Source organism: Rhinopithecus roxellana, chromosome 2 (assembly GCF_007565055.1).
Source record: "Rhinopithecus roxellana isolate Shanxi Qingling chromosome 2, ASM756505v1, whole genome shotgun sequence".
Lineage (NCBI taxonomy): Eukaryota > Metazoa > Chordata > Mammalia > Primates > Cercopithecidae > Rhinopithecus > Rhinopithecus roxellana.
Window position 1 is genome coordinate 191851764 of NC_044550.1, and position 23277 is coordinate 191875040.

At 35.4% G+C, this 23277-nt stretch overlaps 1 protein-coding gene across 3 annotated transcripts in view; it reads left to right on the forward strand.

Annotated features, from left to right (window-relative positions):
• The window catches only part of SPATA5 (spermatogenesis associated 5), a 407907-nt gene that overhangs the window by 219204 nt on the left and 165426 nt on the right, over window positions 1–23277 (forward strand). The window contains exon 15 of one of the 3 annotated variants that reach the window (XM_030925424.1): window positions 21490–21554. The exons of the other annotated variants lie outside the window; for them this stretch is intronic. Within the exon in view, the coding sequence (XP_030781284.1) occupies window positions 21490–21519 (30 nt within the window). The 3' untranslated portion in view covers window positions 21520–21554. Of the gene's footprint in view, window positions 1–21489; window positions 21555–23277 lie in introns of those variants that run through there. 3 annotated transcript variants of the gene reach the window in all.

Below are 23277 nucleotides of genomic sequence, written 5' to 3' on the forward strand. Positions count from 1 at the left end.
TATATTTTATTTTTTGTTTTTGAGACAAGAGTCTCGCCCTGTCGCCCAGGCTGGAGTGCAGTGACACGATCTCAGCTCACTGCAACCTCCGCCTCTTGGGTTCAAGTGATTCTCCTGCCTCAGCCTCCTGAGTAGCTGGGCTTACAGGCACCTGCCACCACGCCTGGCTAATTTTTTATTTTTATATTTTTAGTAGAGATGGGGTTTCACCATGTTGGACAGGCTTTTATATCCCGCACTACACCTAGCAAAAAAATATAATTGTATAATTATCTAATTAAGATTTATTGAAATGCTTTAAGTTTTTAGATTCTAGTTTAAGTTTCTATGCCAATACTTTATTACTTTTTTCGGTTCCTTTGCCTTTGAGAATTTTCTTAGCATTTTTAATTTAATTTAATAATTGAGTGATTATGACAGGAAATCATTTCATGTAAAAAACAGACCAAATATTCTGGTTCCTAGCCTGTTTTCTTCCATTTAGATATGATGGTACTAAAGCAAACAACAAATGACACTTCTGCTTATTTAGTGATTCCACTATTCTGAATATATATTTCATGGCAATAAGAATTTGTTGAAGTTTGAAGGCCTTTTTACAGTCTCTGAAAAGACTTAAAATTATTGTTTTCATTCAAATTATAGATGGTTATAATCTCTAACAGACAGCTGAGACTTTCATTTTCACTGTAAGGTTAATTTTATTTGGAGTGTCCTGTAAAAAAAAAAAAGAAAAGAAAGAAAGAAAGAAGGAAGGAAGGAAAGAAGGAAGGAAGGAAGGAAGGAAGGAAGGAAGGAAGGAAGGAAGGAAGGAAGGAAGGAAGGAAAAACTTTGGCTTTACAAAAATTCTTTTTAGTGTAAAAATGACTGAGAATATTATTATTCCCTTTATATGAAATGTCCAGCTAAGGAAAATTATAGAGAAAAAAAGTAGACCAGTAGTTGCCTTGGGCTAGACTTAGGAGTTGCCTTGGGGATTAAGTATAAATGGACGTGAGGCAACTTTTGGGGCAGTGAGAATGTTCTAATACTACATTATGGTGGAGGTTGCACAATTTTGTAAATTTCCTGAAAATTATTGAATTGTATGCTTAAATAATTCATGAATTTTGTGGTATGTAAATTATTTCTTAATAAAGTTATTAAAATAATTTATGAAAGTACAGGGTTAAATTTTATTTCATAATAAATGTAAATTGTCCTTAGTATCCATTTATGAAAGTAAATATGTTGATTGAAATTATTTCATTAGAAAAACTATTGTTACTCTTTAGTTGTATGGCTATATGTAGGTCTTGTATGATTTTTATTAATTTATATTGAACTACTCAGTAGAATTTTTAAAAATATGGCTACTCATATGTAAAAGTTACTGGACTGGTCTTCTTATTTTTCTGACCTTTTTATTTCCATATAAATTCAGATGATTTCTCATTAATATTTATGATATTCTGCTCTGAAAATAATATAATCAATTACTTGCCTTTTTAAGTCAAATATTCTACCCTAGTTGACTATAAAGTGATTTTTTTCAAAGGAAGTCTTAATTTTTCATGTATTTCTGAGATTAAATTTGAGAGATGTTCACATTGGGGGGAAAATCAAATTTAGTAAGCTGTGAACTTTGGCAATGAAAGATTGAACTACTGGTTTAAATATTTGTTAATATCTGCTCACTATTCCATTCACATAGCATAAGAATTTCCCCTATGCCTGATATTTTTGGCTTCATATTTTTAATTTCCATTTCTGGATTTGTATTCTTATGTCCAATTAAGCATTCATGCTGATTTTTTTTTTACTTCATAAATACATAGTATCTATGATGGTTAATACTGAATGTCAACTTGATGGGACTGAATGATGCAAAGTATTGACCCTGCAAGTGTCTGTTAAGGTGCTGACAAAAGAGATTAACATTTGAGTCAGCAGGCTGGAAAAGGCAGACCCACCCTTAATCTGGGTGGGCACAATCTAATCAGCTTCAGACGCAGCCAGGATATAAAGCAGGCAGAAAAACGTGAAAAGGTTTGACTGGCTTAGCCTCTCAGCCTACATCTTTCTCCCATGCTGGATGCTTCCTGCCCTTGAAACTCCAGACTCCAAGTTCTTCAGCTTTGGAACTTGAAATGGATTCCTTTTGCTCCTCAGATCATGTGAGTTAATATTACTTAATAAACTCCTATATATATATCCTATTAGTTTTGCCCCTCTAGTATCAATCAAAATTTGAAGCTACAAGAGAATTTAGACATCATCCAGTGCAACTTATTAAATTATACTTTTGATAGGAGATGCTAAATGGTTAGGGAACTTGTTTGGATCTAGGGAATTAGTTGGTTATATACTCAGCTCTTAATTGCCAAGGAATAGTCATGATGAACCAGCAGACTTTCCTCACCTAGTTGGGGAGAAAAGAATTAGATTAATTTTTGGTTCCTTGAACTCTAGAATTCTATAAATCTATCAACTGTAACTATGTCCAATATAATGCTATGGATGTTACTCTTCTTAATTAACTATGTCTAGCTCCACTTTCTCATAGTCCAACTATCATTTATCTTGGATTATAATGTGTAGATCCTATCTGCCTGGCTCCCTGAACTTTTTATAGAAAGGAGTATATACTATATACTATATTAGTAAAAGCACACACTCTGGGTTTAAACTCCCTGGGTTTGGGTATTGGTTCTGCCACTCATTTAGACTGTGTCCTTGGACAGGTTATTATCCTCTCAATATGGGGAGAATAAAATGCTTCATAAACTGGTGAGGATTAGATGAATTAATACATGCTTGAAATAGTCCACTGAATATAATAGAAACTCATAAGATGAATAATTAATGTAACTCAAATCAATTGGTTGAGATGAGTAAAGAGATATATATTTTTTTGTATATATCTATATATACTTATATATCTGTATATATGTATATATACTTATATATAGATATATAAGTATATATCTGTATATATAGAAATCTATAATGTCTATATCTACATATCTATATATAAGTATATAGAGAGATATATAGTATATATAAACATATATAGTATTTCAGTGCCTCATGGCATATATAAGTATATGTAACATTTATATATTTTATATAAATATATACATATATAGATATATGCTATATATACATATATACAGAGATAATATATATGAAATATATAAAATATATATAAAAATATATAAAATATATAAAAATATACATATATAGAAATATACTTATAGAGATAGCTATATATTAGATAGCTATATATAATATGCATATATACATATATACATATATGTATATATAGATAGCATATATTAGATATCTATATATAATAATACATATATTTATAAGAGATATATAGCTGTCTATATATAAATGTATATCTATATATGTATATATGTATGTTATATATAGCTATCTAATATATATAGATATCTGTATATACTAATATATAGTTATATATTTTATAGATATATGTAAGTATATATATATCTGCCTCTTTATATACTTATATATGTAGATGTCTGTGTATATATAGCTGTTTGGGGTCCTACTTAGCCTAGCCTTTCTTTCTCCATAGGTTTAACTGTAGAGCTGTGTTTCTTTTTCTTTTTTTTTTTTTTGAGACGGACTATTGCTCTGTCTCCCAGGCTGGAGTGCAGTGGCGTGATTTCGGCTCACTGCAACCTCCGCCTCCCGGGTTCACATCATTTTCCTGCCTCAGCCTCCCGAGTACCTGGGATTACGGGCACCCGCCACCATGCCCAGCTAATTTTTTGTATTTTTAGTAGAGATGGGGTTTCACCATGTTAGCCAGGATGGTCTCGATCTCCTGACCTCGTGATCCGCCCGCCTTGGCCTCCCAAAGTGCTGGGATTACAGGCGTGAGCCACTGTGCCCAGCCACAGCTGTGTTTCTTAAACTTAAGTAATGTGTAAATATATTGTAAAGAAAATACCTCAGACTTCTATGAATATACTTACAAATTCCAGTTGAAGAACTACATTAATTAAATGCTGCCACCTTCCATGGTAGCTTGGTTCCAACACAATGAGAAACTCAAATGCAAATTTTGATGCTGAAATCAGGTAACCAGTACTTTATTGTTAGATCTTCAGCTGATTGAGCATTTTAATTTTTTTAGGTCATCATCAAAACAAAAACACACATTTTAAGCATATGAAATATCTTGAGACTATTGCAGCAGACCCTAGTTGAGAACAGTTGCTTCAAAGGCAAAAATAATACACCTATACACACCAAACAGATTGTTTTATATTCAAAACTCCAGTATCAGTATTTGTTTTAATCAGTTGAAATTACTTAAGAGTAATACCAGGCCTGCTGCCAGTGGTGGTAGCAACTGAAGCTGATTTTTATCAGATCAAGAGTGAGCCAGGACAATGCCAGTTTGGGGCCAGCTCCAGGTAGAATGATAAAAGTTTTTGAGGCTTCTGTCTTCCTTCTGTTACCCTACTGCATTCTCTCATCCTTCCTCCTGTCTGTGCCCTTTGTCAGTGCCCTTACCCCTAACCGGAAAAGCTCCTCATTGAGATGCTTGACATGTTACTTTTCCCAGCCTATTTATGTTTTAATAAAGCAAATCTAAGTCCCTGAAATACCTCAAGACTTGTTAGAATCTCTTAAAATTTCCAACACTCTGAGTTCAATAAGAAGAAATGAAAGTACATATATTTTTATAAATTTTTTATGTTTGCAAACCAAGAAACATGCCATTTCTCCCAGTAAAAATGGGGCAAGTGAGGACCACTTTGCCTTTTCTCCTGAACAGAGTAGTCCTCATTTCCCCCTTTTTTCTTTATAAAAAGGAAATGATGATAAAACGTTATTAATTGGATACCACTTCAAATGGGAATTAGTTACACATAGAATATTTCATATATATTAGTATAGAAGTCATTTAAGATACAAGCATTTTATCCTTTTGTAAGTTCTTTTGTCTAAAGTTTGTTAAGAGGAAAGCCAAATATTCTTTTATTATATACTAAAAGATGTAAATATTATTAATTTATGTCCTATAGCTCCCTATGGAAAAGGGAAACTCAGTATTACCATAAACAGGATCTGTTCTTTATGTGAGTAGTTAGAAGCTAATTGTAGGTTTTTGAGATTTAATTTAGTCTCTGGTTATCATGTTTAGAATCTTATGACATGATTTGTTTTAGAGAAATAATCTGCTTGCAGTTAAGTACATTCCTTAGGTGTCAGCCTGGTTAAACAGTGTCTGTCCTCAGTTGGTAAACATCTACTTAGATGCCAGTGATGCGATAGAAACTGTCGTGTCAGCTTATAACATTCCCAGAGGGTTGCACTTTCAATGCAGATGGGGGGAAGGACAAAGTAATAGCTTCTTGTTGGGATTACAGTAAGTGAGGGCTCAAGTGAAGATCCCTTAGTTCCTTGAATGATCCTTTAAAAGGTAATAGTTTTCCATTTTTTGCTTTCTATTCTTGCATATGTAATGAAAATAAAGTGAACTTAGAAGTATGGGCTTAGTAAATTCTTAGTAAATTACATTCACATGCTATAAGATTTTAATCAATGAGTATCTAATGGGGAAGGCAATTTATATTTAATACCATCCTACAACATACCTATATTTTAAACTGTTAATCATCCAGTAATCCATAAGCCTAGGAAAGATAGAGCCTGGCTATGACTTGTTCTATCTCATTTGTTTTCATTTTCTTTTTTTTTTTTTTTGAGACATAGTTTCATTTTGTCGCCCAGGCTAGAGTGCAGTGGCGTGATCTCAGCTCACTGCAACCTCTGCTTTCCGGGTTCAAGCGATTCTCTTGCCTCAGCCTCCTGAGTAGCTGGGATTACAGGCACGTGCCACCACGCCCAGCTAATTTTTTTGTATTTTTAATAGAGATGGCGTTTCACCATATTGGTCAGGCTGGTCTTGAATTGCTGACCTCAAATGATTCACCCGCCTCTGCCTCCCAAAGTGCTGGGATTACAGGTGTGAGCCACCGCGCCGAGCCTGTTCTATATGATTTTGAAACCTAAACCCTTTCCTCTTAAACAAGCAGACATCTGTAATATATGAAGCCTAATTGTAAAATAGATAAAGGTAACAGACTGTATGGTTGGTATAGTTTCTGGTTAGTGCTAAATGATTGGAACAAAGAAAGGAGAGATTACTCTGGATTGGAATGATCAAGAAAAGCTATATAAGGATATAACTTGAGGTGGACTGTGAACTGGGTAGAAACACTGGCCACAGAAGGAATGAAGAATGAAGATACTTGTTAGTATGGGTTTGAAGACATAAAGGAAGAGGATTGTTTAAGGGTAACATTTGGGTTATTGGTGTTTCGGTGTTTAGCACTGTACCTAACATCTGTGTAGGTGCTTAATAAATGTTTGTTGAATTGAAAACATTCTGGGAGATGAGGGAAATAACTGAGAGTGCACAATCTTGTCCTGTTGGAGGTAACAGAGTTAAGGTGCCTTTCCACAAATGGCTAACCTGGTAAGGGTTATGGATGAATGGGAATGGTGAGGAAGAAGACAGCACAAGTCAGCTTTTCATCTGATTTAAAATAATGGGCCTAAAACGGGGAATTTTGAGGTCATGAGCAAAGTCAATGAAAGAATTAACACCTGAGACTTCATTGAAGCTGTGAGGGGAGTAGGAAAGATTTGATTAGCCACTGAGGCCAGGGAAAACAGATTCAAAAGGAAATAGCCAAATAGCAAGTAGTAAGGAGCAAGGTGAAATTTGAGAACTAAGTTTGGGTTATGTTTATATACAAGGTTTTCCTATTTTCTTCTCAGAAATCTGAGGTGCAGTGCAAGGAAATAATTAAGCCTTCGTGTTCACCATTCCGAATCTAACTTGTCAATCATATCAGATTTCATACCTTTTTCAAGTCAATACACCTGGTTGCCTATGTGTGCCTAGGCCTTTGGGTTATAACAGTATATAGAAATTAAAAATATTCACCTTACACAGTTTCTCTTAAAGAATGTTTAGAAAAGCATTAGGTCACACAGCTCTAGTATCAGAGTTGGAAAAAAACTTGATAGGGTTCGTTTTAGAGGTTCTGACAATTGTAATATTTTTAGTAGTTACAATGTAAGAGCTCTGTCGTTCCCATCATCTAATTATAATGTGCAAAGACTGATTGCATGTACTCTTTGACTACAGTTCTTGGCACTAATAACCCTAAACAAAGCTGGAGGCGCTAATTACCTCCTTTTCCTAATCTGAATTTTGATGTGCTTTTGAACTAGTAAGTCTTCTGGCATTCTAAGAAGACTTACCCCATCACTGGGGAGACGTTTACTTCAGCATTCAGAACACTAGATTTTTGAATTAAAGTTTTTTAGAGGAGTTTTTTATGCAGTAGCACAAATAAATTATTAGTGTCTTTATTTTTATATGCCCCAATCGTCATTGCCTGAATATAAGAAGGAGATAAGTGTTAACAGTTTACTCAGGGGATATGTGTACTTTTTGATAGAAAACATGGAGACTATGAAAAGCATTCATTTTGTCTCCTGGTTGTCAGGTTCTGTCTATAACTGATAATATGATCCTATGTCTTTTAAATGTGCTGTTGCCTGAGTTTCTTGTGGTAATACTAAAGGTAGAAAGAAAAAAAGTTAACTTTGCGTTTATGTTACATGAAAGGAAAATGATTCACTGAATTACTGAGCACATCTGAAAAATGACAAGGCAGAGGCTATTTGTTCCTTTTTCATTAAAGAACCAGGAAATTCTTTTTTGATTGATGACATTGTATTAATATTTAGTCTGATTTATTAGTGTGAGGCAAACATCTTTTTTCCCCAAAGTGTTGACTTAGAGAATGTGGATTTACATAAAAATAAAGATAATTTAGTTTATGGTTTTTCTTCTTCTTTCAAAATTCAGTTTCTTAACTTTTTGTTGGAATTTTTTCTCACTTTTAAAAAAAACCTTTAGTTTTGTGACTTGGGCAATCTACTCGGCCTCAATTTTCTTATCCCTAAAATGGGGTTATTAATCCACCTATTTAACAGGGTGGTTGTTAGGATTAAATGAGATCATATCTGTGGAACGATTCAAATGATTAGAACAGTAGTACCTCATAGTTAACTCAGTGAGTAAGTGTTAGCTATTGTTTTAAATAAAATCAGTAGGATTTCAACCACACTGGCAGGTGTGTCCAGCTCTGCCCTTTGCTAGCTGTGTGACCCTAAGAATGTTACTTAGCTTCTTTGTATTTCAGTTTCCATGTCTGGAACACGGAAGTAATACTGATGCCTACCTTGTAGAGTTTTGTAACAATTAAAGCAGTAGTTAATGCTTATAAAAGTTCTCAGAACACTCTGGCACGTAGTAAGTCTGTTGTTATAATTATTTCCAGCATTATCACTGTTTTTGTCAGGATGAGTTTTTTAAAAGCAATGCATAAAAGTACTATAAATATACATTTGTTCTATATAATGGCCAAGTAAGGAAACAAAAGCAGATAAGGTAAAAAGCACAAGAAATGAAAAAACAGAAAGAAGGCAAACAGGAATAGGCAGAAGGATAAGTACTACAAAACATACATACACATCCAGGGAGAGAGGACAGATTAGAAAGTTCCAGAAAGTTCTTCCTATTTCTAAAATTTGTTTATACACACATATATGAAATGAAATTCTAGACTACAGTAAGTGATCTGTGAGCTATTTCCTACATCATAGCATTTTTACATTGTATTTTGTTTGCTCAGTTAATTGTCCATCTTCCCCTGCAAGCTCTTGAGGGTAAGAAACATGTATGTCTTGTTCATCTTTGGAACCCTACTGTCTAGCATGTAGAAAGCTCTCAATATTTAAACTGAATTTAAAAATAAGGTTTTGCAATACTAACTTATATTTTTCCATAAATGTTTTTCTAATTTTTCCATAAATTTCCCACAAATATGTCTTGATATATTTATATATAATTCCTTGACTGTGTGTGATGTGGTTTAAAATTTTCTTTTTTCTAAAATTTTTATTTTCTTTTTAATTTGGAAGTCTCCATTCTTATTAAAATTAAGTACTTATGCTATTGAATAAAATAATGCTTGTTATGCCTTTAGGAAAACATAGTTGTTCACCATACTTTATATATCATGTGTGAACTTTTCTATTATTTTCTTCCTTGCAGAGTGTATTGTTCTTTTTGTTTGTAAAGCAGCATACTTGATGCTGCAACCAGTGACTTTTTGCCATGCATTCTTAGTACTTCTTGGAATATTTGGTTTAGGAAGTGGGGTAATTAGTACATAAACATTATGTAGCAGAACTACCCTAATTAGTGCCTTTTGGCCTGGCTTCAATGATAAACAAAGTAAGATGTGTGTCAGCATTCATCCTAACACTTTATAAAAATTGTTATAGCCCTATGGGGCAGCATACACAAGATAAGTTAAATAATATAGTAGTTGAGACCATGAGAAGGAGTTTCGTCTGTCTATTTAATAGTCTTTGCCTGATAAATTAGCTTCCTAGCTTTGAAGGCTTCATTAGTCTTAATTATCCAGAAAGCATAAACTTAGCCATCAAAGTGTATCCCTAATAACTTTTTACATCTTTAGTGAAATGTTGCCTCTTTAATCTGTACCTAAGCCAATTTCACTATCTTCCTATAATCTATAGGCAAAAAACAGCATTAGCTTAGACCATCAAAATGAAATAGATTCAGGAACTAGGTTCAGAGGCAAAACATTTCTCACCCACTTTATGGGGCCTTCCAGGAAATTTTCTTTCATTTAGTTCACTGTTACTTAAGTCTGTTATTTCAGAAGACCACTGCTTCCTATTTTTGAAGTGTAAATGCTTTAAAGATTTTCCCATTAAGATGTTGCTTTGTTGGTTCACAATACTGGGGCTACTATATAGGAACAGATCATTTTTCCTAGAGACAAGGAACAGAACTTTCTGCTAGACAGCTCATTTCTTAGAGACACTCTAAGCTTAAAACCGTTAGGTAATTTCTCATCCCTTACCCGTCTCCTTCCCTCCCATCTTTCCAAGTCTCTCATGTCTATTATTCCAGTTTGTAGCTGACATTAATTTTTAAGGACAATTACTCTTTATATACTATTTCTGTAAATCCATAACAGATCCCCAGGTTTTCCTTGTCTATTAGAAACTGTTTTTAAAAAAATGGTTTAGGCCGGGCGCGGTGGCTCAAGCCTGTAATCCCAGCACTTTGGGAGGCCGAGACGGGCGGATCACGAGGTCAGGAGATCGAGACCATCCTGGCTAACACGGTGAAACCCCGACTCTACTAAAAAAAAAAACAAACAAACTAGCCGGGCGTGGTGACGGGCGCCTGTAGTCCCAGCTACTCGGGAGGCTGAGGCAGGAGAATAGCGGGAACCCGGGAGGCGGAGCTTGCAGTGAGCTGAGATCCGGCCACTGCACTCCAGCCTGGGCGACAGAGCGAGACTCTGTCTCAAAAAAAAAAAAAAATGGTTTAAGAAACAAACGTATCTCCATTCATATTCTTGAACAACACCTCTAATTGATGAATTACTCAGAAATTTTGCTGATGAAAACATAAGTTATGAAATCTGTATATTGTATAAGACCGTTGCTTCCCTGAGAGAAATCACTCACATTGTTTCTTCTAGAACGTATTCTTTCAGACTTGTGCGTTTGAACTCTTGAAATTTTCTATGTGTTTTCTCTCTGATTGTATGTAGAAATTCCATGTTTGTTTTATGTAGATAGGATTAAGACGGAACTGTGTTCTAAAAATTGGGTTGTTTTTTATAAATTGTCCAAATTTACATGTTCCTAAAAAATATATTAAGAATGTTAGCTGGCAACCTCTTTTAAATCCATAATATGCTGACATATTAAATCTTTGCAATAAAGAATATTGAAAAAACAATACTGCTTAAAGTGTACAAATGGTATTTAATTCCACGTGCTCCTGTGCTTCCATCAGTCCCTGCACACAGGCTTCTCCACTCCTGATTCTAAAGCTCATTTACACTAAAAAGATTATTGAAAGGTACTGATTATTGAAAGGTACTTGATCTGTTTTTGAGCTTAAGAAATAGAGCTAATGGACAGTGTCACGATTTTACAAGCACATGCAGCCCATTTTCCATTCCTAGATAGATCATTTATGTTTTCTACATCACCTACACTCTTGGGTCCAGGGTGATAGAGCATAGTAAGAAGCCAAAAAGAATGAATATCTTTTGAAGAACTATTTTTTTTTTTTTGAGACGGAGTCTCGCTCTGTCGCCCAGGCTGGAGTGCAGTGGCGGGATCTCAGCTCACTGCAAGCTCCGCCTCCCGGGTTTACGCCATTCTCCTGCCTCAGCCTCCCGAGTAGCTGGGACTACAGGCGCCCGCCACCTTGCCCGGCTAGTTTTTTGTATTTTTTTAGTAGAGTCGGGGGTTTCACCATGTTAGCCAGGATGGTCTCGATCTCCTGACCTCGTGATCCGCCCGTCTCGGCCTCCCAAAGTGCTGGGATTACAGGCTTGAGCCACCACGCCCGGCCGAAGAACTATTTTCAAGCTAGTGTACCTAATTGGATGGGGGCCATAGGCAGTTTTTCCTTCAGATGCCAGCAATCTAGAAGGAGGAGTAGGATGGGAGCAGAGAGGTTGCCTTCCCACCTGGATAACTGAATGTGGTTTTCAGCAGTTCTTAAAATTGTCAGCTCACACACACTATATTTATTTATTTATTTACATATGTCTGTATGTACGTGACAGAGTCTTACTGTGGCACCCAGGCTGGAGTGCAGTATCATGATCTCGGCTCACTGCAGCCTCTGCCTCCTGGGTCCAAGTGATTCTTGATTCTCATGCCTCAGCTTCCCAGGTAGCTGGCAATACAGGCATGTGCAATCACACCTGGCTAATTTATTTCATTTTATTTTATTTGTATTTTCGTAGAGATAGAGTTTCACCATGTTGCCCAGGCTGGTCTGGAACTCTCGGGTTCAGGCAATCCGCCCACCTCGGCCTCCCAAAGTGCTGGGATTACAGGCGTGAGCCACTGCCCCCAACCAACTCACACACACTTTAAGTGGGGCTTTAGTTAATATCTTAATATCAGGAATAGAACTTGATGTGGTTTTCCACACATGTACACATACATAATAAATATCATCCTTTTACAGCTACTATAAGAATTAGTGCCTTTATCATTGGATATTCTGTTAAAATCATTAACAGAAAATGTGTTCTTTCTAGAGAAATTTTATCAAAAAATGTATACAGTGTTTGAACATGTGATTACAAAGGAAAGGGAAAGCTAATAAAGAACTTCGTAGTAGAACCATGGCCAGGCACAGTGACTCACGGCTGTAATCCCAGCACTTTAGGAGGCTGAGGTGGGAAGATCACTTGAGGTTCAGGCGTTTGAGACCAGCCTGGCCAACATGGTGAAACCTCATCTTTACTAAAAATACAAAAAGTAGCCAGGCGTGGTGGCAAGTGCCTGTAATCTCAGCTACTCGGCAGGGTGAGGCATGAGAATCACTCAAACCCAGGAGGTGGAGGTCACAGTAAGCCACGATCATGCCACTGCACTCCAGCCTGGGCGACAGAGTGTGACTCTGTCTCAGAAAAAACAACAACAACAACAAAAACTTAGTATATAACCATTTATTTAGCTATTTTTCAGATACATTTTGGAACAAAAGTGATTTTTTTTCAAACTTCTTTACCCTCTGTGGTGGTAGCAGACAGATTTCATATTCGCAGAGGTCCATACGTGGTACATATGTTGCTTAAAACTTGTGGTTGACACTGTAGTAGGAAGTATCAGTAGGGTCGCTACTGATACCTAAATTCCCGATGTTTCTAGTAGGTATAAACCAGAGTGTGATTTGTTTTTGTGAGGAGGGAATTATATATCTCATAGGTGAGCTAAATTCTTATTTTTGGCATTCATACTATAATTCTCTACCCTGATTCTTGTGTTTTTGCACATGGTAGACAAATATTAAAAATTCCACTTGACATGATTCTCCAATCAGAAATTCCTGAGAATACAGATGTTTAAAAGCTGAACTTAAGCTACCTTAAAACATTTCAGTATGTTGAAAGAGAAAAGCATATTGTATTTAATTCCTCCTTTTATAAAGAAGTTTTAACTAAACTTTAAAATTATTTTTTATTATCTGGTGTACCAGGATTGTGCAGGTAATATTCTTTTTGTTTTTAGGTCTCACTCAGTATCTCTGTTTTTTTAATAAAACAAGGGTCAGCAAACTTTCTCTGTAAAGGGCCGGGTAGTAAATATTTTAGGCTATGCAGGCCACATATGATCTCTGTAGAATCTCCTGTTTCACCACCTTCTACACTCTCTTCTTCCTCCTCCTCCTCTATTTTTTTTTTTTTTTTTGCAGCCCTTTAAAAATGTAGAAACTGGCCAAGCACAGTGATTCACACCTGTAGTCCCAGCACTTTGGGAGGCAAGGTGGGCGGATTGCTTGATTCCAGGATCTCGAGACCAGTCTGGGCAACATGGCAAAACCCTGTCTCTACAAAAAAATACAAAAATTAGTTGGACATGGTCACATGCACCTGTAGTCCCAGCTACTCAGGAGGCTGAGGTGGGTGGATTGCTTGAGCCCATGGGATCAAGGCTACATTGTGCTGAGATTGTGCCACTGCACTCCATCCTGGGTGGCAGAGAGTCAGACCCTGTCTCAAAGAAAATAATAATAATAAATAATAATAAATTAATAAAAATGTAGAAATGATTCCAAGCTCAGGTGCTCTATGAAAAAAGGTTTGGCCCACTGGCTGTTTTGGGGCCTAGTTCTAGGCCAAGTTCTGCCCCAAAGTAATGGTGTGCTTTGGGGTAGTTTGTATAATTGGCTTTATCTTCTCTAGTTGTTTTATGAAAATAACCTAATAGTCACTTCCTGTGTGAATAATTTATGAAATACCTATATATTTGCTTTTGTTTTCTAATTTTAGATACACACTTTACAGAAAATAATTTGGTCATATTAAATTTGATTAATGCTAAGATTAGTATCACCTGAGGTCAAGCTATATGGCATGAAATGTCAGAAAGTCTGAATTTGGGTCCTTGATTTGCTACTTACTAGACTCTTGGGTCGCAGGTAAGCTCTGAAACTCTGAGTTTCTACTTCCTGTTTGTCAAACTAATGAAATGACACTAACTCTGCCTACTTCTTAAAATTATTTAATTATTTTTTAATTGAAATGTAGAAACTAAAATACCGTTATAAAGCACAAAACATAAAATCATCATTAGGAGTCATTCTTTTAAACTACATGTTTTTATAACTGAATTTCCCTTTATAAATGTTATAGGAAAAAGAATTTTAATTTAAAAACCACTAACCAGTAAAGCCAATAATTCTTCATAGTATAGCATCTGGCAAATAGACACTCAGTGGCTAGTTATCTAAGGTAAGTCAGTAGCTTTTCCAACTAGAACTTACACCTAGGTTTTAATTATATTGTTCCTTTCTAACTAACCCAATGGTATCAAATACTCTCTGGAAGATAGATGATGAAGCTCTTAACATAGTGCTTCCCACATGGTAGGCACTCAGAAATTTGCTGACTAATTCTAGGACTTCCGTCTGCCTAGGCATTAGATGTTCCCATTTACCTCTCAGCTGTAAATACTACATTTTTTGTACTTAAAGTATAAAACTGTTGTCTTTCCTTCTTTCTTAGTTTGCATTTGCTCCATTCCCTGAGTAGTTCTCTTTATTTCCTTTGTCAGTGACAGAAGAATAAAAAGAAAAATATTCCCTGGGGACTGGATAGGTTCTGTCCAATTGAAAGATAGTTATTTCCCAGTTTACTTTTTTCTTGACCCTTCTTCCCTCAATTAGTTATTTCCAACAAAAGCCACTTGAAACCAAATTTCTTTTAATAAAAGCTATGCCTTGGCTAGTGGTAGCTCATCTGTTGGGGAGAAGGAAACAACAAAGGAAGCTCCTTAGAAATCTAAGATGGATTTTTCAGTTTTAGTTGGTTTTGCGTTATACACAGTTTAAGGGAGGAAGAAAACAGAAATAACTTAGTACAGTACTTTCCAAGTCTAGCTGTACATCAGAATCACCAGATAAGCTTTGAAAAACCAAGGATTTCCTGGCCTTGAACCAGACTTATTAAATCAGAATCTTGGAGGGGGTCAGAACTATCAATCTGTAATTTCAGAAGACTCAGCCAGGTTTGAGAGCCAGTCAATACCATGGTTTTTAGAGCAAGACAGATGTGAGTTTGAAATCTGGTTCTGTTACTTACTACCTGTACACCTTTCCAAAAAGCAAAGATAATACGGGTAGTAAAGCTTCATTTCATTGAGGTATTTTGAGATTAAATGAAATAATATAACATGTAAATACTTGGTACATAACAGTCAGTCATTGTTTATTGTTGTACATGATTATATTATTATTTTCTGACAGATGGTATTAGGAAAAAAGTTAGACTAAATTTAAATTTTAAATAGAATTCTTTAAGATAGAACGTGAATAAAAGTTTATTTCATGACAGTCTCAAATTAGTTATGCTACTTATCCATTATTAGCATTTTATTAATAGAAATATGCAGGTATAGAGTATTCACTCTGTAGTTTTCTTACAAGACTTGACACTTTTTAGAGTAGTATGTACATGTTGCACATAGACTAAGATGACAATTACATTCATTTGGAAAAAATTATTTAGATTTCTAATCTAACGCAGTAAAAGAAAAATGGAAAAGAAAGAGTATAAATTATTTTGTGTTGGCTTCTTGATTTACATTAGGCCCAACCTGGTTTTGTTTTTTTGTTTGTTTGTTTGTTTTTTTGGTTTAGTTTGGTTTTGTTTGAGATAGGGTCTGGCTCTGTCACACAGGCTGGGATGTGGCGGCATGATCTCAGCTCATTGCAGCCTCCACCTCCCAGGCTCCAGCCATCCTCCCAACCCAGCCTCCTGAACAGCTGGGACTACAGACTTGCACCACCATGCCGGGCTTGCTTATTCATTCATTCATTTTATGGTAGAGATGGGGTCTTGCCATGTTGCCCAGACTGATCTTGAACTCCTGGGCTCAAGTGATCCTCCCAACTTGGCCTCCCAAAGTGTAGGGATTATAGGCGTGAGCCGCCATACCTGTCCCCAGCCTGATTTTTTTTTTTTAAACTAAAGCCACAAATAAGTAAAGGGAAGCTGGTATATGTAAAAATATGAGATATACATGTTGATTTCAGCGAACATTTAGGTTTCTCTGAAAATCTGATATCAAATAACTCTACCTGAAACAAATGATGTTGGTCTGTTCTATGTTGGTCTGTTCTATACAGACTACTATGATTTTGGCATTCTAAATATTCTGAGATCTTTTAAAAATATTTTTTAGACTTTTATGTTTGTACATATTTTGAGAAAATAAGTCTGTGGTTCATGTTCCACTCCTCATACTTTTCTAAAGTGCTGTCCGACTTAAGAAGAAAAATCTTTCGCCCAATGTTTTGGAAGGGTTCTATGATATTTCTGCCAAAGTTGTATATACAAAGTGTATTCCTTTTAGTAAGGACCAGCATGATCATTTCTAAAGTGAAAATAAACAGTGAAAAGCCATTAGTAAGTAGCCAATAATATTGATTCTTTGGTTAGCGTGATAAATCAAATTTCCCAGGGGTAGTCACATAAATTATAGCATTATGTTGATAAGATGAATTTGGCCAAATTATAGCTTTAGTTTGTAGCAGAGTCAGTCTTAAAACTCAGGTCTCTTAACAGCCAGCCAAGGCTATCCCTGTATTTTGTAGTTGAAACCTAGGCAAAGCCAATTTGGTACTCGCTCACCCCTTCCCAGAAATGAAGTTGGTTGATGGCTCTTTTGAAAGTGTTAAGTTCAGGTATCTGAAAAATTGGAGGAATATTAATAATAGTTAACCTTTATTTAGTCACTGAGTTGGTGCTGCACCTGTTTATCTCATTTAATTTTTATTCTATCTCATATGAGGTAGATGTTGTTATGCCCATTTTAGTGTTTTTATTATCTATCTAGTATTTAAAAGTTCATAACATCAAAAAAGTCATAACTATTACAGTAGCTACTGTCCATCCTTATTTTTGACACTGCACTTTACTCTGTTTTACATATCATTTTATTTAATAGTCATGCAACTCTGTGAGAGTCTGAGTATGAATGTATACATTTTCAATTTGTACCATCTTACACTAAATAGGTTGAAGTAATTTTGCTGAAACTCACACAGCTAATAGCTGAAATAAGTGAAGTTTTAACTCAGGTCTGATTTCAAATTTCATTTCTTTCCTGCTACTTTATCTTACTTCACATTTATAATTTTACCTCTTACCAAAATAAGACTAGTGTTACCTAGGAAATGGGGTACACATGATAGATATCTTTTTTTCTTATACCTGAAGGAGTTCTTATGATTTTCATACTCTAATTTTCTAAACTAAAAATATGTTCCATTGTTATCAAAATGTAGAAAATCAGTTAAGTACCACAATATATGGAGGCTTTAAAAAGTTACTTAGAAAATATGCATTGTATTGATATTTCTATTTATTAGAAATCTCCCACTATGTTTCAAGGGGACTTTTGTTATGTCAAGTCAGACATAAATATTTATGGACTATATCATGGTGTCACATAGGTAATTATTTGTTTTTCTTTGAAGCTAAACAAAATTACAACAGTATATCATTCAAAGTGCTAAGCTTTGGATCATAAGTAGTTAATCTGATTAAACAGCTTAGTCACACATTCATGATAAGGATATAATGCCAAAAATTCTATAGGTTTTAATAATAATACCTTAGTCTAGGAATTCTGGTGTAAGAATTATTTTGGAAATAGATCATTTATGTGTTTGTTTTCATTTCCAACTGAAAATAGTGTAGTAATATTGATTCATCTAATATGAATATTATGACTACAGAATAATTAGAATAAAGGATGATATTAACACGGGCAATGGAAAGTTCAAATAAAAATTATTGAGTGTAAAAGTTTTACTTCTTAAGATAGTGCCTGTTCAGAATGAGGCAATTTGATATCATTGTTTTTTGCTTAAGACAGCTTTTAGAGTTTAGTATAGAAGTTGTTCAAATAGAAGTTGGTACATGTTGAAGCTGAATGCCTTCTTTTCTTAAAAGGCAGGAAATGCTCTTCTCATTTGTTAGTTTTAGTTTTCTACAGTCTAATAATCTTATGAAAGGTACATCATTTTAAATTTGAAATGTAATTGGAATGTCTTATTGAATGTCTTCAGCGATGACTTCTGGTTTTCTAATGTTTCATTTTTGAAAAATATTGACTTTTAGGATCATAAAAGGAAAAAATAAAAACTTTTTATATACAGTTTTGTGATAAAAGAATTGAACATATATGAGGTTGATGGTTGCAGTGTAAAGCTGGGGGGTGGGGAGAGTTGTTTCTAAGAAGTTACCTTAATTAAAAAGAGAATACCCTATTCATTGGCCATTCAAGTGGGAATATAGATATGTGGGGTGGAGAGGGGGACAGCTTTGTACCTGCAAAGCTCTAATGAATGCCACTACATGGTGGAGCTTGAGAACACACTGAGTTACCCAAAAGACTAGTTTGTCATTGCAGTGGCTCCTAGACACTGCTTTATGAGGAAAGAAAAGAGGAAAGAGGATGAACCTAGATACAAAGGGAAAGGCTTGGGAAAAAGAAACTACATCCGTGATTTTCGTAGTGCCTCTTTTGTTACTATTGTTTTGTAAATAAAATAGGTAGCAAATCCAGTCATTCAAAATTATAAATAACCACTAAAGGGAGAAGTTCAATGCTCACTTTAGCTTGGTTTCTACTGTTGTTCTTTATGGTGTGCATTTGTGTTTACAGTACTCTCTGAAACAGCTCTTCACAGCTGCTTTATCTGTAAGTTCTTTGTCACATCTAATGGAACTTTTTTGAAGTTGTTTCCATCAACTTGAATCTGTAGTTGTTCCCTAAGTTCATTCTGGAATGGCTGCAACCAGTATAAAGAAGAAAGTATTCTTTCCCCACTTTTTGATGGGGTTGTTTGTTTTTTTCTCGTATATTTGTTTGAGTTCTTTGTAGATTCTGGATATTAGCCCTTTGTCAGATGAGTAGGTTGCAAAAATTTTCTCCCATTCTGTAGGTTGCCTGTTCACTCTGATGGTAGTTTCTTTTGCTGTGCAAAAGCTCTTTAGTTTAATTAGATCCCATTTGTCAATTTTGGCTTTTGCTGCCGTTGCTTTTGGTGTTTTAGACATGAAGTCCTTGCCCATGCCTATGTCCTGAATGGTACTACCTAGATTTTCTTCTAGGGTTTTTATGGTATTAGGTCTAACATTTAAGTCTCTAATCCATCTTGAATTAATCTTCGTATAAGGGGTAAGGAAAGGATCCAGTTTCAGCTTTCTACTTATGGCTAGCCAATTTTCCCAGCACCATTTATTAAATAGGGAATCCTTTCCCCATTTCTTGTTTCTCTCAGGTTTGTCAAAGATCAGATGGCTGTAGATGTGCGGTATTATTTCTAGGATATGAACAGACATTTCTCAAAAGAAGATATTCATACAGCCAACAGACACATGAAAAAATGCTCATCATCACTGGCCATCAGAGAAATGCAAATCAAAACCACAATGAGATACCATCTCACACCAGTTAGAATGGCAATCATTAAGAAGTCAGGAAACAACAGGTGTTGGAGAGGATGTGGAGAAATAGGAACACTTTTACACTGTTGGTGGGATTGTAAACTAGTTCAACCATTATGGAAAACAGTATGGCAATTCCTCAAGGATCTAGAACTAGATGTACCATATGACCCAGCCATCCCACTACTGGGTATATACCCAAAGGATTATAAATTAGTCTACTACAAAGACACATGTACACGTATGTTTATTGCGGCACTATTCACAATAGCAAAGACTTGGAATCAACCCAAATGTCCATCTGTGACAGACTGGATTAAGAAAATGTGGCACATATACACCATGGAATACTATGCAGCCATAAAAAAGGATGAGTTTGCGTCCTTTGTAGGGACATGGATGCAGCTGGAAACCATCATTCTTAGCAAACTATCACAAGAAGAGAAAACCAAACACCGCATGTTCTCACTCATAGGTGGGAACTGAACAATGAGATCACTTGGACTCGGGAAGGGGAACATCACACACTGGGGTCTATCATGGGGAGGGGGGAGGGGGGAGGAGGGAGGGATTGCATTGGGGAGTTATACATGATATAAATGATGAATTGATGGGTGCTGACGAGTTGATGGGTGCAGCACACCAACATGGCATAAGTATACATATGTAACAAACCTGCATGTTATGCACATGTACCCTAGAACTTAAAGTATAATAAAAAAAATAAAAAAAAAAAAAAATAAAAATAAATAAAAAAAAAAAAAAAGAAGAAAGTATTAAGGGCATTGAGTTACCCAAAGTGTTACTTGTTATTGCTGAATTCTACTTTTAACCAGGACTATACTTTGGTTTTTGTTCAAAAGCACATCATTTTTTTTGTAATTAAACTATATATGGAGACAATATAGTCTTTAATTTGGTTATTAAGAATATTGGTATTCTGTTTGAAACTTGGAAATTCTGACATCAAAATTATATTTATTACTGATTAGAAATTATAATTGTATCATTTGGTTATTTTTATATCTAAGCTAAAGTGATCCTCTCTAACCCTTTATACTCTGTTTTTTATACTCTGGTTTTTTGGGTTTTGTGTGTGTGTGTGTTTTCCCAAAAAAAAAGGTGAGGCACTGTGGCTCACACCTGTAATCCCTGCACTTTGAGAGGCTGAGGTGGGAGGATCTCTTGAACCAAGGCGTTTGAGACCAGCCTGTGCAACATGGCAAAACCCCATCTGTCCAAAAAATACAAAAATTAGCTAGGTATAGTGGCACATACTTGTAGTGCCAGCTACTCTGCAGGCTGAGGCAGAAGGATCACTTGAGCACTGGGGAGGTTGAGGCTGCAGTGAGCCATGATCGCACCACTGTACTTCAGCCTGGATAACGGAGTAAGACCCTGTCACAAAAAAAAAAAAAAAAAAAAGACTGAACTTTAGTCTTTAAATGTTATATTTCTGGATTTAAGTAAAAACAGAAGAAAGATAATGAAGTGCGCTCTTTTATTCTTAATCTTTCGCTTTTATTCTTATTAAACATATGGAATACAATCTTAGGTAGTCCATGTATATTTTTATAATTCTATATTTTGTTAAAGATGTATATATTTTAGTGTCGCTTCCTTAATAGATGCATTCCTACAAAGTTTGTTCTACAAGAACTTCCTATTGTAGTGATTTTTTCCCAGTGATTTTCATTATAATATTAAAACTATAAACCATTTTTCTACTTTTGACATCTAAATGTCATAAAACCTTAATTGCTTGTAAATGTCTATATTCCTAAAAGCAGTATATCTTCCATAAAATATTAACAGTAACTTGAAATATTAACAACATTTCTGCAGTGTACCCAAAAGAACAACCAGAATCTTTGACTAGAAGGAGGCTCATTCTCATTTTTCTTCACAAACTGTTCGTTGATCATGGAGCAATCACGTAAGCTTAGTGATTAGACTACACTTGTTTTTTGCTAATGTGGAACTACATTATTGCTTCAAATTTATTTCCAAGTTAGCAATATTTCCCCCATAGCTTTTTTCTTTCCTTGAAATGTACTGATCTTTTCCAAAAGTCTTGATTGACATAAAAAATGTTTTAAAATGCTGATCATAAAAAATGATTATTGTTTTAATGGTTTATCTATTATAAATAGGATTAATCATAAAAGGATAGAATCATGAAGGCATCATTTTGTAGATGTCTTAATAGCTTTGGTTTATTGGGCCCGAGAATTCTATAAATATGCTAGTCATTGTTGGGTAATGTTGAGGCAGTTGTCAAAGTCATTAAACTTACAAGTTTATCAAGTGAATTTCTTTTGATTATTTCTAAATGCATTTTCTTTTTAGTACCCAAATGTTTCACAATTGAAAAGCAACTGGGTGTTGGGACAAGAATGTGGTATTTGGACATTAGAGGATCTGGGCTTGACATTTGATGCTACTACTTAACTGACTCTTATCTAAAACTGGTATCCTAAAAGCCTTAATTTCTTAGTGCCAGTGCTATCTATCTATCTCTCAGGTTTGTCTTAAGTATATGAGGTAATATATGTGAAACAGTAAAGAACTGGCCCAAAATGTTAGTGTTGCTGGGATTAAGAAACCCTGCTCTGTGGAATTCTCTCTTTGATATTTCCCTGCCTTTTATAGGAACTCTTTTTCACCTATGATTTTCTGTTTATGTTTGTTCATTCTTTATCATCTGCTCAGAGTTGTAAGTTTACCACAAGTGGAGACTTGGGATGTACACCCAGGGACCAGAGTCACTCCGTGACTCATTTTCTCATAAATTGTTTCCTAGAGAAGCCTCCTTTTTCAGCTAGCGCCCTTCGGATGCCTTTTTTTTTTTTTTTTTTTTAATTTGACTTTTCCAACTTAGTTTAAACACAGAAATCTCCTTTAACCCCCAATGTACACTGGTCTTAATCAGATCAAGATTTTAACCACAAGGTAAAATATTTCACTTTGCACATGAATCTTAAGAATGGGCCTTCCAGGGTAGCTGTACCCTCAACAGATTTACTGCTGTTTGTTTCGCTCCAATGCCCTGACTTTGACTGCTCTCTTTGACTATTGCCTCAGCCTTCATTTCTAATCTCTGAGAAGATGCCTTCAATTTGCCTACACCTACTTTTGCATAGATTACTTATACTAGTTTAGTCTGACTTAATTTTAATTTAATCCATTTGCTAAGGTCATTTGCGTGTTTTTTGTTTGTTTGTTTGTTTGTTTGTTTGTTTGTTTGTTTGTTTTTTGAGGCAGGGTCTTGCTCTGTCACCCAGGTTGGAGTGCAGTGGCAAGATCATGGCTCACTGCAGCCTGGGTTCAGGTGATCCTTCCACCTCAGCTTCCCAAGTAGCTAGAACCACAGGCATGCACCACAGCTGGCTGATTTATTTTTTTTAAGAGACGGGGTCTCCCTGTGTTACCCAGGCTGGTCTCAAACTTCTGGAATCAATTGATCCTCCCACTGCAGCCTCCCAAAGTGCTGGGATTACAGATGTGAGATACCACGCCCAGCTTCATTTGAATATTGGAAATACACTGTTCCTAAGTAATAGTCCTAGGAACATTACAACAATACTGTCTGTGACTATTCTCTTTTCAAAAATGTGCATTGGCTTAAATATT